The following is a 15,787-nucleotide window of genomic DNA, read 5'->3' as shown; positions in this document are numbered from 1 at the left end:
GATAATTATTTACGTTTTTGAATATGCATGCTATTTATTATTTAGCTATGAGCTACTCCCTGAAATTCATATCTGTCAAAACTTTCCTCTTCTTAACTCATACTAAAGGATAATTAACAAATGTCTAACGGATAATTCTGAAAAATGTCCTACTGTCTTTATATTAAGAATAGACATTTAATAGGAAGTTAGCATTTACTCGAATTCTGGAGCATTTAACACAAATTGCAGGCATGCCTTGGATTAATTTCTCAGGTCCGCCTAATGCGCTGGACGATCGGTTGGACCATCGCAACGGCAACCCGCCATCGAACAACCAAAACCACAACAACGGTGCCATGAACGCTGCCAACGGCAACAACGGCGGCAACGGTGGAGTGTTGGGCGACTTGTCGCTGAGTCAGCACATGGCGCCCTCGAGTGCTCTCTACCCTCGCAGCAACGGCTCCGCGGCCTCTACGTCGCCCCCAACCGTGTCTACGCCGTCTATGCTAATCGTACCGCAACCCATCAACGCTGTCAAGATGCCTACGTCGCCTACAGGACATTTGCACAACCAGGCCAACGGCGGCAACGGCGTCAGGAAATATCAGTGCAAGATGTGTCCTCAGGTAAGAGTCTGATTACGTTTTGTTTTAATGATATTCTGAACTGAAACGTTATGCTTAGTCTCAAAAAATTTTCAATATTCGCCAGACATATTTCAGTAAAAATTATTTTTTACAATTATTTTTCGGATTCTTATTAATTTTACTTCACTGAAAATAATGTTGTGTTCCTACTGAGTAATCGGGATTAATCTGAAATATATTTAACAAAGGTCAGTTTACTAATGAAAAAAAAATAATTGTTTTAGGGCATATTAGCCCCTTTTATTACATGTTTTTCCATATGGAAAGTTTCATGGATTGTTGAATAATGCTATGATATTGAATTAAAGTGATTTTAAAATTAATATACCATTGTGATTTAAATGAAATAACATGTCAAGAGACATGCGCTGACATCAGCAGGTGAGGAATGTTTACGTTTACTCCATTCTTATTGTCCTAATTACCTTGAATGAACTAATATTTTTGCTCGCAATAATAGACCAGGGGTTTCTGATTATCGTTCTCAGGTCAATCGTGAGGTTATTTACGAAAAGATATTGTTCAACGTGACTTGTTTATTCTTATTGTCCTAATTACCTTGAATGAACTAATATTTTTGCTCGCAATAATAGACCAGGGGTTTCTGCTTATCGTTCTCAGGTCAATCGTGAGGTTATTTACAAAAAGATATTGTTGAACGTGATTTGTTTATTGAATAATTTAAGAACCATGAAAACTTAGCTCTGAACTTGGACTGCATGGATTCATCCACTTTTTGCGAAATATCTCATCTAATTTTCGGTTGAGTTGATGATACTCCGTTGATCATTTTGGTTTCGCGCCTATTTTCCTACCTCGGCCCCAACGTCTTGGTTTTCTTAAAAAAAAACAATGTTGTCGACGAGCAATCGAGTTTCGCCCTTCATGTTTCGTATCACTCATCGTCGACTCCAATCCCATCACAGAGAACCTGTTTGTGCGAACCCATCCAGATAAATATAGAGGATATCACTCATCTCGCATTTCGAATTGGTTCATTTTAGATGTGTTGCGACTCGTTAGCATTTATCCGCGTTATCGACTTGAAACTTCCTAACTCACTCCAGAGATTGAAGTCGGTTTATAAATGCCGGTTATAAGGGATCACGTCGAAATCTTTGCATTGACGTTATCTGAGAATGAAAGTTCATCTCTCTGCAGAGAGAACCGAGTCACTTAACCTGATGGGAATATCGTAATTGTCCCGACTGCTCCCTAGACTACGATGCTTTCGGGCGTGTTTGTTGACGATAAAAATATATGATAAAACTGAGGAGTTTCCGTGCTCGAGGCAGCGCAACCAGTTTGCTTCTCAAGCAGCGCGAATTGTTGCATTCATTTTCTCTGGATCAGTTGAGTCCGTATCTGCAGGTACCTATGAGCTTTACTAGCAAACTTATTTCCTTTTATTATACGCCCCTGCAGCATTTTTACCTTACCACCTATAACACACCTCGTCCCAACCTACCAACAGTCGAGTGTTTCACAGATACGCAGCTACTAAACCTCTCGAACCGATCACCGCTCCACTCTATAGACATGGGCATTAACTTTGTGATGCGAGAGAACATTTGGTCGAGATAGCTGGTCGCATTTACGACTGTCTTTTTATGCTTTCCGCGGTATCCTCCTTACCAGGTAATATTGAAGGCGAAAATCTCGTTCGTTGTCATATTGAGTATGTACGAGAAGGAATTTCTGATTTAATGCTAATTTTGAGTATCCTAGAGCATTAAAGATCCTTAGAAAATACGAAGGTAAATCCCTCTTGATCGCTTCTTATGAGTGAAAACTTATTTCTCGAGATGTGTTCATACCAAAAATTCTAATCGTATCACTGAAAAAAGATAACCTGTGTTTAGCTTGCAATATATATTATCATTATTATTTGCGTCGTTCAGTTGCTTCTTTGAAAAATATTTATTTGACCTCGAAAATAATTCAACTAATTTATTTTGAAATTTCAAATGTGAGGCACCAATCGCTAGCGTGAAAAATGAGTTTACCCTAATCCTAACGCTTTGTACTACTGTTGATTTGCTTCAAAAATCTCAATTTCGTCACCGAAACTCAGCTGTCAGTGATGAGTCTCACGGGACAGGCTCAGACATGCCTCCTGTCGAACAATTCCAGTTGATAGATGATGAGGTGAGCCTAAGGACTCGCATGGACTCCCTGAGGGACACATCTGCAGTCCCACTAGGGAACTGGTAGTCATTAATTGTCAGCCCAAGTGGCGACGTTTTGCCCCGTCACCTCCACTGATTTAACTTCCGTTTTGCCCCCACATGCTGGGCTGTGCGATGAACTCGTCTGTTTAAATTAGGTGACCGTCCGTGAAAATGTCGGCCGCTTATTTTTGTGCGATACCTGAGCTGTTTACACGTCCCATAATTATCGTGAAAATGTCTAGAATACCTTAATCGTGAAGTTATTCTTAGAGTAACTACTATTTAGCTCTAGTCACGCCTGTCTGAAGACGATAACTAAGCTTTGTTACTTTAATTATCAATCGCTGACTTTTAGACGCATTTTTCCTCTGGTATCCTAGAATATTTTGTTATGTGGCGAAAATACGGCCATATTTTGGTGCTCCTAAGTTTATTGCGTAGTTAATTTCATATGCATGCCTAAATGCCGCATAATGAGATTCTCTTCTATCATAATAATGACGAACGCATTCAGTCGCTCATGCTCCTTTTAATCAAAATAACAATACTACAATATACAAACACCATTCCCGCCATGACTCACGATCTATGAGGCTGCTACGATACCACACAAGCACCACCTTAGAATCTGTTTTTGTAGATCATACAAAGCCACAATTATTTTCTTCTCCCCAAATTTTGTTTATTTATTCTTTTCCGAGCTAGAGCTCTAGCTCTGAGTTTCTTGTCTGAAGAACCAAATTCAACTCGACCAGTGGCTTGCTGTTCTGATGTTTAACAATCGCTTCTACAAAATACCCATCGTTGTCTGCATAAGTAATGAGACGTATGCAAATTTCAAGGCGGGAGTTGCCTTGATCTGAAACAAGTGATCCCTTTCTTTTTCATTGAACTTGCGGTGACATATATGATATATCTTGTAGCATTAGATCTTGTATCAGTCTAATAACGCAATTTAAATTTCAGAATAAGAACGATTATTTTGTTTTTTTTTAACTCGCACAATTTTTACATTGTCATGCGTAAAATTTACCAGTCGAAATTCACCAGCTCCCAAAAGTTACGTAGACAAGATGATTACCATTATGATAGTTTTAACGAGTAATATCTAAAGAAATTATTTAGTTTATTTCAATTTAGGAGCATATTTTCGATACTAGCGCATATAATTGCTGGTAAATTTAATATATGCCGCTTACGTTCATGTATTTTAAATTTCAAAGTGCGAACGGCAGGTTGCCCAAGTGCACATCAAAACATAACTTTGAGCAGGTTGCTGACGAGGGTGAATGGTTTATCTTGGTTCGATGGCGCCTTTCGTTTCACAACCTGTTTTGATAAGAATATTTGACTTACAGTTATAGTGCCCCCATATGAAAGGAATGTCGCATGTGCTGTTTGGTGTCAATTTATGAGAAAGTGATGGTGAGTGCAAAACTTTCGCGTTCCGATGTATACTTGAGTAGAGCTACGGGATGAGTGCAGTGAACAAAGGAGCTGATGTCGGACAATTGACCCCTTGCAGGCTTGGACAAAACTTGGTCAGATAAGATCGATACTTCTTTAGCTGGCCGCTGCTCCCGATCAAATGATAGGCTTCCACCATAGCCGGCACTTTCTGAAAACAAAGCCAGTCTGGTTGTGCTCAACTCGAGCCCTTCCCCATGGCTGAACTTCGCCTCCAGTTTATGCGTTGCCTGTCAATCTCGCCAAATCTAGGAAATTATAGGCCGACGTCTGTGTAAATTGTTATGCAGCATTGGTCAACACGAAGCACTCTCTTGGCTCCAAAATGGATTTTAGTCTCTACTGCTTGTTCGCTTATTTGATTACGAGCTTCAGAAATTGCAGAATTGATAACAAGTATTGGAAAAGGTTTTATGGTCCCAGATATCGGTTATTATCTAGCAGCACAAGTATTTAAGTTAACGAAATACGAAGCCTCGAAAAAACGGTATGAAATCCGGTACAAGCCCTGTCGGAGTTGAAAATTATCCGCCTGTATTCATTTGCGTTCAATTTGCATCTGTTCAAGTGTCCATCAATGTGAATTTCATCAATAGTTTAGGATAGTTACAAGCGATTATGACAGTTGATATCGAAGCAATTTACTTCCATAAGCAAAAAATTAAGTATTGTTGAATTTTTAAGATCTTGAATTTTTTCGCAGACAAAAAAAAATAATGAAAATGAACTATCCAAGTAGATTAATAATTCTTTAAATAATTGCAATGGCGGAGGTAATTTTCTGAGAGGAATTTTTAAAACTATCGATGTTGGTATTTACACGTTCGCGACGCTGTTTAATGTGAAATTCGCAATCATAAAAAGCAAGATTTTAGCCTGCTAGGAGTCCTTAGCTGTCATCTTTTTGACGAGTTTTGCGTACTTATTTATTTTGAGTGACATTATTTTTTAAAACTCTAAAATGACAATAATACTTCAATTAATTCATTCAGCAAGGCAAGACGATGGAGGTGAAACAATGGGGCTTTAATAGCGGTATTAAATTATATACTAGAACCAGTTATAGCTAAATTGATATCCTCCTTCGCAATAAAATTATACCTCATTTACGATAATGTCGCGACACGAAAAATCTAAAAGCGCCAGTGTTTATTTGCGTGACAAAATCTCGTCTGGAGTGATTTTGTGAGCCGTGCTTCATGTGTAACTAGCGACTCCTATAATTGCACACTTCAGCGACTGTAACGCATGGCGAGTAATGATCTACTTCGTAATGGTATTCCTACGGGACTGTACTGCTGAATTTATTTTATACTTGGTTCACTTGTCAAGTTCTACTGAGCTAGTAATATAAATACTCATTTTGCTGTCACCGCGCTGGAGCAAGGATGTATAAATACCGACTTGGGGAGCTCTTTTATTCACGGACTGCGACCTGCTCTCGTGCGAACGAACAGTAAAATACCAGATCCAGGAATTTGAAATTTGCGTTCGGACATGAAGCGTTTCGCACGTCGCTTGTAATAAACATTGACGATCTGAGCCTATATATATGATCCATCGAAGCAAGTTTGTTGTTGCGCGTCAGCATCGTTCATGGAAAAACGTTGTCCAGCTACTAGCTTATTCAATGTCAACAATAAAATAGGTAGAAATTATCTTTGCAATAAATGTACAACGTAGCAAGAAGTTACTTCATGTACTTAAGAAATTTTTCCTATATCATCAAGAAATTAAGTCAATTAGCTTATAAATGGTTCTTTATTTCATTTTGCTAAGCTTTCCTTTGGGAACAGTAAAAATATTCACGTAATTTCTTTCCTATGTTAGCGAACCGAACTGTCGATACCTTGGCACCACCCAACGCCTACGCCTAATCTGTTTCGATCGTTGCCTCCTTTCACTCGTTGCCTTATGACCTTTAAGTTGCTGCGCGCTAAGCCTATGCACTTGACGGCGTTCAGGCAGCTCCACTCAAACATCGCGCTCGTGCCTCCCTCCTACGGCGCTGCTATATTCTACTCCTGCTTTAAATCTCGACCTCGTTGCCTTCTTTTAATTAAAACCTGGTCATCATGCATGGTGGCTCTAAATTCCTTTTCTTTGTAGTATTATTATTATTCGCATAGAACAGGGACATCGTCCTTACATCGAAGAAATTATTACTTTGCATGGACTTTTTGCACCATTTAACATGTTTTTGTAATGAATATGCAGCTTTCTAATTTCGAAAAAGTTTGGCAGGTTTTACCCATTTTAATATTTCAAATCATTTGTCTGTGTGCTTTACGCATTTATTTAATTTAATTTCTGCATAAAAGAAGTCGGCATTAGAAACACCTCTGATGAAAAAGTTGAGTTGCCTTTCAGTCAAAATAACGAGTCTGTTCGAGTGACCCACCAGCTTCCCAAAAGATCCAACATCGCTGGATCTTTTTAGCGCATTTTCTCATTTATGTAAAAAGGCGCTATTGTGCTCGTCATGTCCGTCCGTCCGTCTGTCAGTCTGTCCGTGACTTCACGGACGGACGAGAAAATGCGCTGTCTGTCACTCACTGCAGTGAGTACTGATCAAAATTTTTAGCTACAATTTTGACACACCTCTTACCGCGGTGTGATGAGCCCTACGGATCCGGGGAGTTGCATGGGAGTCATTAGTTGTTGCGATAAATAAATACCCCAGCTTTAATCAACAATGAGAGAGTGGGGGCTGAATCAGCGACATGCAAATGACAAGTAAAAGGTTTACTACGCTTCATTTTTAATGGCAAACTGGCAGGTCTTCAAGATAAGGTCGGAAAATGAAGATACCGTCTCTGCCTGATTTTCCGAACCTCAGTTCTGCTTTCGTGCTTTAGAAAAGCTGTTGGAGAAATCTAGGAGTCCTATTACTTCCAAACGTAACTTGGGTTACAATTTATCTATCCTGCCTGGAACCAATCTTCAGAAGGTGACACTTGAAGTGTCGAAATGCGATTGCTGTGATGGCCCGTTAGACATTCTTGTTTAGGAGTAACCTTGAGATGTCGGCTCCTGCATCACCACTTTCAGGCCTTATCGCGTCTCAAATCTCGCGCTACGGACGCTTTCTCCGTGTTCTCTTTGCACACTTCACTGCGCCTGGTCAAGTACCATCACGGATACCTTACAGCTGCCTCCAAACGCCCCTGCTGCGGGGAATTTAAAAAAAGAAACCTGTTCCGCCAAAGCGTGCTGTTTGTGGTATTTTTGACTTGTTTTCCTTATCAAACTATAGACTTGTAGCTAATTTGTACACTTTAATATTTAGTTAATTTATACTTTTTTATTTGGTGGGTTGATTTCCAAATAAATGTTTCCTTTACACTAAAGTATTTTCCACCGCATGACTTACTTCCTGTGAAAATAAGGAGACATTTATATAAATGAAAGGGCCGACGCTACTTCAGAAATGAATCTGAGATACGACTAAGGAACAAATTCCTACAAATCCTACACATTTGAGATTACTGATGCAGCCGCTACATGTTTATCTAGTTTTGTTTACCCTCACTCACCACCTTATGACCTATAACTCTAAAGCTGCCTCCCAACATAGCGACCAAAAAGTTACAATTCAATACAAAGCTACAAAGTGCTTCACTAATGCGGTTACTTGTTTGCTGGTCGAATTGACCCAGTAGAACATCCAGGTCGTGGTCCCTCGCCGATTTAAATAAAACATGTTCCACGTGAATTGAAAAGAGGCGCTGCCAGTGTCTTCTTACACGTAGCTCCGGCGAAGTATTCTATAGAATTTGTTCTGTCGCTCTCGATCAGAAAAACGGCCTATGTGACACTATCGTCTAAATTTTAGGGCCTTACTACCATCAACTTGGATAGGGCAGTTTAACGACATCATTATAACGCAAAAAAACAATAATAAACCCTACCATTTATTACCAAGCTCATTACTTCTGAAATCCCACGCTAAATGCACCTCGCGATCATGGGATTGTGCTTAATTGGCAGTCCAATTAAAAGCATAGTTCATATACGTCAGAATACCGATGATGCAACTATTCCTCTTACTCTCAGGTCGAAGAAACTTAGCTGATTTGCAGTTTCGAATCCATATGGTCCATTTGTCTAGTCGAGCCTCAACCGAGTTTGCCTTGATGGCGCAAAAAGAGAACAGTTTTTTATCAAGTATGTGAAGACCTAATTTGTTTATTTTGTTCAGGTAGCACGTCACCATCATTAACGTTTCTCTCGAATAATTTATAGTTCCAATTAAGGATTCGTGATATTGTTCAGGATTTTGCTTGTTTCACTAATTATATTTAACTGTATTCAAATTAAGGGAAAGTGCAAATTTAGTTAAAATTTATGGAGAATGTGAAAAATTGCTTCAGGCGCTTGTGGGAGCGCAGCCGTTGGCCACAAATTCAACCATTAAACTTTTCTTTAACATTTGCCCTAGATCGAACGCTCAGCATAAATGTGCATAGCTACCCTAAGCTTCATGCATAGCTAGTAGCTGCACTCAGCCTCCACGTAAGCTACGAAGTTTCAGACCCGCAGAAACACCGCATGTCAGTCCAGTTCCGAAATGGCAGCCATATAGCGCCGTATGTCCATGGCTACAGCTCACGTCTGTATAGTCTGGACGTACGGCGCTAGGGGCTTAAACACTTTAATTCATAGACTACTCCGCCCTGTAGAGTACCTGCGCATGTGGGAATGAATATTATAGTGAAGTTGGCATTGGGCAATGTTGACTGCTAAAATTAATCCCGCACTTGCCAGATGGTTGAGATAATCGCGCATCATTCTTTTTTGATTTTCTGTGTTGATCACGATAAACTGTCCTACAGTCGAAGACAAAACCATGCAGCATCCATTTTTTTTTCGTTGCTGATATTGCCAGCGGTGCTATTGTTGCTGCTCTTGCCGTGAGTGTGAACTACCAACGCCATTTAATTTTGAATAATCATTCGCTCTCATCAATCTAGGAATACATTATATTTCGTAATTATCAAATTTGGTTAAAAATCTGTAAAATAACTTCGTAACCCTAATCTAGTGCAAACGTGTTCTATTAATCGTGATCACTACGCACGCAAGATTTCTGTTACTGGTAAGCGGCCCATCATCAACGATATCAGGCGATTGTTTGATTCATGGGCCGTCGGTAACGCCACGAGCGCAATAGGCCAGAAATTTTGGACTAACTGCCTATAGCCGCTCTGCTCGCGTTATCGCCTTCCTAGCCCTCTAATCGCGGGCATCGCAGCCTGAACTTATTAACTTGCAGTTGAACGCGACAAGCTTCAAGCTGCCGCCTGTGTTTTGGTTCGGTGTTCGTCGAAAGCTCAGAGTCCCACCCGAACTTTCGGGGCTAGTCGTGCGCCGTATTCTGCTCTCTCGAACTTTTTTTTAGGTTTCGCACGCATAGCTAAAGCTGCCTGCCAAGATCCCGAATTCTCTATAGCCTATTTGCATTTTAAAGAATAGCCTGCAAGTTCTTCGGATTGTGGGGATTGTGCGAACGGCTTTCTATGCTTGCATTAGCTCGGTCCGAGTGTGGTCTTTTTGATGCGAACAAAACCGTGAACACGCGACTCGTGAATTATTCATGTGTATTCCCATAAAAAACTTGAATTGGGTGAAATATGTTAATGCAGAAGCTAGTATCATGTGTAGTTTATTGTATTATAGAAATCCATGTTATTGACCTCATCGCTTCTGCTAAATTACTAAAAGATTAAAAAAAATTTAATGTTTTAAGAGATAGTGAAATTAAATTATCACTTTTTTAACTTCTTAAAATGCAAATGCTCAGAGTTGTTTTCTCTTTTTTCAATCGACTGTTGAGAATTTAACTATAGCTAATATTTCTTCTTCCATCCACACAGGTGGATTTTCAGAGTTATTTCCACTCTTGAATATAAAATCAAATTAACCTTTTTACACAGACGTATGAAATTTTGCTGCACCAAGCTTTAGTGAGATTTAAATGTTGTGCCCAACCCCCCTCTGGGGGAGACGTCTGACGCGTGTCTGTTTTCATCAGAAGTCCTTTGGGACTTCGCGTTCCATAGGGGGATTGTTCCTAGGTGCCTCACAACAGAGCACGCGGTGCCTGACTTTGGGTCTCAGTTGTGGGGTTAGGTTTGTCATATATGTAAGATCGCTTGCATTTATCTTCAGTCTCCCTCGTGCGAACGCCCGACGTCTCGTGTAAGTGACCTCTTGTTCGAGTGTCTTCGTTTCTGTTGCTTCTCACCTGTCCCTCCTTGTCTCCTCGTTTCAGTGCAATGCTAACGCTGCTTCTTTCGAGCCAGCTTCGGCGAGCTGGATATCTGAGACCTTTCACCCCTTGTGGGCGATGATTAATTTGAGATTTTGAATGATTGAGACCTTCCGCCTCGCTGGCGATGTTATCTTTTGACCTCCGCTGCGAAATAGCTTGATAGCTAAAGCGCTAGCAAACCATTCTACTACTTGCTTGTGCACAATATATTTGAATGCGTTTAAGCTGTATTGCTATCACGCGTCTGAGTTTCGTTGACAGTGCGTTTAAATTTGCGTTATAATTTTTTTTATTGTACTTATATCGCGCGTTTCACCGATCTTTCTATCATGTAAACATTACACTTTCCGACCTTTATTTCCTTATCGGAAGTGGCCGCAGCTGACTGCAGCCACTCACGCCGCCCTGCAAATGCCACCGAAAATTCCCCAGCCAAGAGGTCCTTGAGACCGCGCGGCTCGGCCGCCGCTGCTTGCGTGTGCTGAACATCAGCTGGAACAATCGCGGCATTTCTGGGGCCTGCAGTTTTCCTTTCAGGGACGCGACCGTTCTTTTATTTCTAGTAAATTTTATGCCTGAATGTCGAGATATGTTGCGGAAAAGCATCCGTACTGCGGTACGTATTGATTTAGTCTCGCTTTCCAATTTTAGTTTTTATGCTGAATTCATGCTTATAAATGATGATATTTTTCAGTTTTTCCAATTACTTATCGAATCTCCAGTTTATATGCTGACCGTACCGTAGCTGCTTAATTCTAATTTTACACACGTGTGATTGATGACCAGAGAATGCTTCTCTGGTCATCAATCGCACGTGTATAAACAAGTAAATCCTGCCAACTAATAATAATTCTGATTTTCTAGCTAAAATGCGCGCAGTTTCTGTCTGACATGCTAATATCAGGCTTGGAGACCCAATATTCCTGTATTTACTCTTTGATTGTGTTCTAAAGCTTTTGTTACGCTGTCATGCATCACTTTCAGTTACCTTTGTCGATATCATCGGCAAGCTACTCATAACGATCTCCAATAATTACATCAACATGTCTCAATTAAGATTTTAATAATATCCGTTTATTCCGTTAATTATTTAAGTGCCGCCTTAATTTATGCTGAACACGTCACATGCTTTATAGATAAAAAATAAGACAAAAAAATATGAACAGCTTTAGTCCTACAGATAACAAATCTGTTAAAGGCAATACAGGAGAACCCATACGCTTGGCAACTAAAGTCGTGCATCAAGCAGCTGTTGTCGCGTTGCAATGTATCATGAAGGCCGTTTGCCACTTTTACACTAATAGCTGTATTGCAGCCTAGTCATTACAATATTAGAAATCTGCCGACTCATATTTTGCCACGTTTCCAGTTCTGCTACAGAAGAAAACTAGTCCCAAGGTAACGTTTGCCATTTTAATGGCAGAAATTGCTACGAGGCGCAGAATCGAAATTTGTTCACTGTGATCTCGACTGTCGTATACCCACAGACACAACGGAAGCAGCTGTACAAATGATAGTATTAAGTAACAACAACGGTTAAACATTAGCTGAATAAAAGATCTGAGTAACTAGAACAAAAAAATCAGCGCAAGTAAAAGCAGCTGCTGCAGTAATGATAATAACAGCGAAACGTGTAGCGAACGCAGCAGCAACAGCAGCTCTAGGTCACTGCTGTACCCATACCAGCTAAGGTCAGCAGCCTGCCGAGCTCCAGCCCGCAATGGGTGTGGCTCGACTGGACGTTTCGAATCTCCGTTTCTTAACCGTAATTAACGGGGCCGTTAAAAATGTGTTCATCCGAGAGAAAGTGCAGGAGAACTTTTGATTCCTTGAACAGATCGAGCGATGCCTCTGATGCATTGTTTTCCCTTCTCTGATATCGGAGATAGAATGTCTGTTGACAAGTATAGAAGTCGAGCCTGATTGCTGCGTGATATATTTAGCTTTCGGTGAAATTCGGTCTTGGCACAGTTGTTGCTATCAAATTTTATTCACTTTAGTTGTTTGTTTGTATTCGACATTTGCGTTGATACGTGTTTCTTCCGCTGCGTATTTTCTACGTATTAGTTTTTTAAGAAGTTCTGTTGTGCTGATATTTCGCTTTCAATTCTATCAGGCTCATGTTATTTCAAATGAGAGCTATAAATGCCTACTTAGAAACGCTGATATTCATGTTCATGCACATAGCGGACAAAAGAATTCATTAATGCATCATAGACACAAGCATCAATGCCGTCCACTTCAATGTATTAAACAATTCAATCGCTTCATCGTATATCGATCGCAAATCACATCGGTCAAGCTAAATAAGTGAAGCTAAATAAGTAAAGATGGCTTATATTTTAAGGCACTGACTTCAAACGCAAGCAACCAATACCAATAGACGAGGTCACCGGATTCCCTCATGCACACACGGTTTTCCGCGTGCTTGGAACCGGTAACGGGAATGTTTCCTCTTCCTCGGAAAACCAGTGCGAGCCTGCGAGGTCTGCTTTTTGCGGCAGCAGTCAGCGAGCGACCAAGAACATGCGCGGATGTTCTTGCTACGAGTGTGTGCCGCTAAGCTGACGTACTCGTGATCGGGAAAACCGACCTTGCGAGAGCGTCAACTCCCGAAAAAGTTATTGGCTCCTGAGGGGATGAGGCATTTTTGTTTTTTCATAAGACTTGTTCAACGTTACCTAAGCTTAGATGGTTTCAATTCGTTTCTGTGCTAATTTGGCGCGCCAATTCATTAATTTGAAGCATCAAAGATGGATTTAAATTCAGAACATTTAACAGGTTTGTAAAGTTATTGCATATTTTAATATTCGAAATTTGATTTTTGTACGTGTACAAATGATTAGCTTATGCGTTATACTATAGTACATTATTAACTTCCAAATTTCAATTGATCATGGCCTTTCGTCGTTTCCTCGTTTGCTATTTGTGATCATTTCACTATTACGATATCCGCTCGTGCTGAATCCCTATAAACCGTACCAATAAACCAATTATTATACTGTTAATTATACAAACCAAATATTTAATACTCTTTTAAAGCGTGTCCGTGATCATGACATATGTGGCACTATGGCAGCTCTGGCTGTGCGTGTACACAACCACGGCCCCGCAGCACAGCAACGCCGTAACCTTGGGGCAACTATAGGGCTGGACCTTAACATTTGCAGCAGCAGCCACTGCCGCAAGCCTCCTGCTTCACTTCCAAGTGCTGACCATACCTGCCTTGTACCAAGTAACTGCCGCTCGTAATACTGTCGTCAAGATTCAACAATTACGATCATTGACAAATTGAACTCCTTTCTTACCAAGAGTCTCATTGTTGATTCGCTATAAATTCTTTGCTTCCTTCACCAGCTTAGGGTAACTATAATCGCAATCACATCTGAGACACTGAAAACTCTAACCAAATTCATGTTACAAATGAGCATTTTTTCGCTCTCTTTTGGCTAAAAAAGTAAATTTTTTCAAGTATTCTCGAGGTGATAAATGAAAACTGCTACGGTCGAAGATAGTAAACACTTTTTTTTCAAATTTTCACGATTTCGTTCACTTTTGCCAAGTTGTGGCAAATTCAATCATTGTGCTGAAAGTTCTCGTGCCCTTGAAAAATAACTACTTTAAGCGTCATCTCTCCCGGCATCTTGACCCTTTCCCTGAATTGTTTATGGCTTGACTGCTGGTCAGGCGAGCAGAAAGTCTTGCAAAGAGGTATCGATTGCTAGAGTGCAGTATTTTCTGGAGTACGAGTAACGTTGTCGTTTTATGCCCTCACTAAAATGCATTTCAATCCCAAGCGTCTACTAACCCTGGATGCCCCCTGTGAAGTCCAGGGCATCATTCCTAAAGCTTGTTCAAAGCCGCGGCTGCGCGACTGCTATACCTGGAACTGTCTCTTACTCTAGTGAATTTGCGGGCAGGTTTTAACATTGTTGCTTCAGTCCCTCCTTGAAACCTGTTGCTTCTCATCAGGTTTTCATTGATAAGCCTTTGTGCCTTTCCTTTCGTCGCTTCTAGTCCATAACTGCTCACGACTTACACCTTATGGCTGCCAAATTCTTCACCGATGAATGTGTTTGAAGATCTAATTTATCCTTCGGATTTAACCAAGTCAACATACTATTAGAGGATTGTTGAATAACCCATATCCTGTTATGTCTCAATGTTGCCGTCACTTACGTGCGTTGAGTCAGTTAGGAGTCCAGTATCAATAGTATTTTCCATTCAATGCAAGTTATTCACACAAATAACCATGCATAAATCCCACACTCACTAAGTGATGCTCCACACTCGTACTTTTATGTTAATATACTCCCGGGCTGCAAAATATATTTTTCTATGCATACATTTATACAGCCCGTGGTCATTCAAACTTCTGATCCCGTCTGTAGCCGCCAGGAATACAATGATGCAGGCAGTTGCACTTGAAGTCTGTGGCAAGTGAACTGTGACCTTTAGAATAATCCATGTAATATTTCTCCTAATTTTGAATCCCAAACTTCAAATACATTTAGGCCGCTCGATCAGCCGTCTTTTGTGCCGCTTCTTACCTACTTTTACAACACTTCTCTTTAACTTCACTTCTTGTTGTTTACAAAACTTCTTGTTCTCTCTTTACCTTCTTGTAAAGAAGGTAAAGAGAGTCTTCTTCTTCTTGTTCTCTTCTCTTCTCTTTAACTTCACTTCTTGTTGTTTGTTTGTTTGTCTGCTACAAATCTTATAATCGATATTTCACACTTCTACATGTCCAATCGATCTGAAATTTTGCAACCTTGCACTAAATTGGAGACAATGCTTAAATCAATTGACAGAACAAATAATTTTAAAAATTTTATATTTTTTAAATGTTAGAAATATTTAAAAATAAAATAATAATTCATTGTTTGTGCAAGTGTAACATCGGAGACACTGGCCTCTTTAGAATGGTTGTCTTTAAAAAGTAATTTTTAAACACATATCATTTAATTAATTAAATTACATTTATAATTGACAATTTCGGAGGAACTATATTAATTTTTGTTAGTTTTCTTGAATCGCGATAGGGAAATTTCGTCATGTACGACACGGTTCAATTTCTTTTAAGGGATTATTGATTTCTCGTCTCCGCTGGTGTACTTCGTTCCTTTTAACCCCGATGATTACAAACGTTCGGGCAGCGAATAATACGATCTACTGGACCAGGAGACCTTCCTTCTCTTTCTGCTGCCGCTGCTCTCAGCAACCGTGACGTGCAATCAGATCCT

At 40.1% G+C, this 15,787-nt stretch overlaps 1 protein-coding gene across 10 annotated transcripts in view; it reads left to right on the top strand.

The window, feature by feature from the left end:
* LOC108677908 (zinc finger protein rotund) overlaps nt 1–15,787 on the top strand; it is a 169,359-nt gene that overhangs the window by 139,326 nt on the left and 14,246 nt on the right. For 5 of the 10 annotated variants that reach the window (XM_018166219.2, XM_018166214.2, XM_018166221.2 and 2 more), the window contains one exon: nt 232–611. In XM_018166219.2, the coding sequence (XP_018021708.2) occupies nt 232–611 (380 nt within the window). The remainder of the gene's footprint in view (nt 1–231; nt 612–15,787) is intronic. The other 5 variants (XM_018166216.2, XM_018166215.2, XM_018166225.2 and 2 more) reach the window with 1 other exon arrangement.

Source organism: Hyalella azteca, unplaced genomic scaffold, assembly GCF_000764305.2.
Source record: "Hyalella azteca isolate HAZT.00-mixed unplaced genomic scaffold, Hazt_2.0.2 contig10758, whole genome shotgun sequence".
NCBI lineage: Eukaryota > Metazoa > Arthropoda > Malacostraca > Amphipoda > Hyalellidae > Hyalella > Hyalella azteca.
The sequence above is the reverse complement of the archived record's forward strand: the minus strand, read 5'-3'. Positions and strand labels throughout refer to the sequence as shown.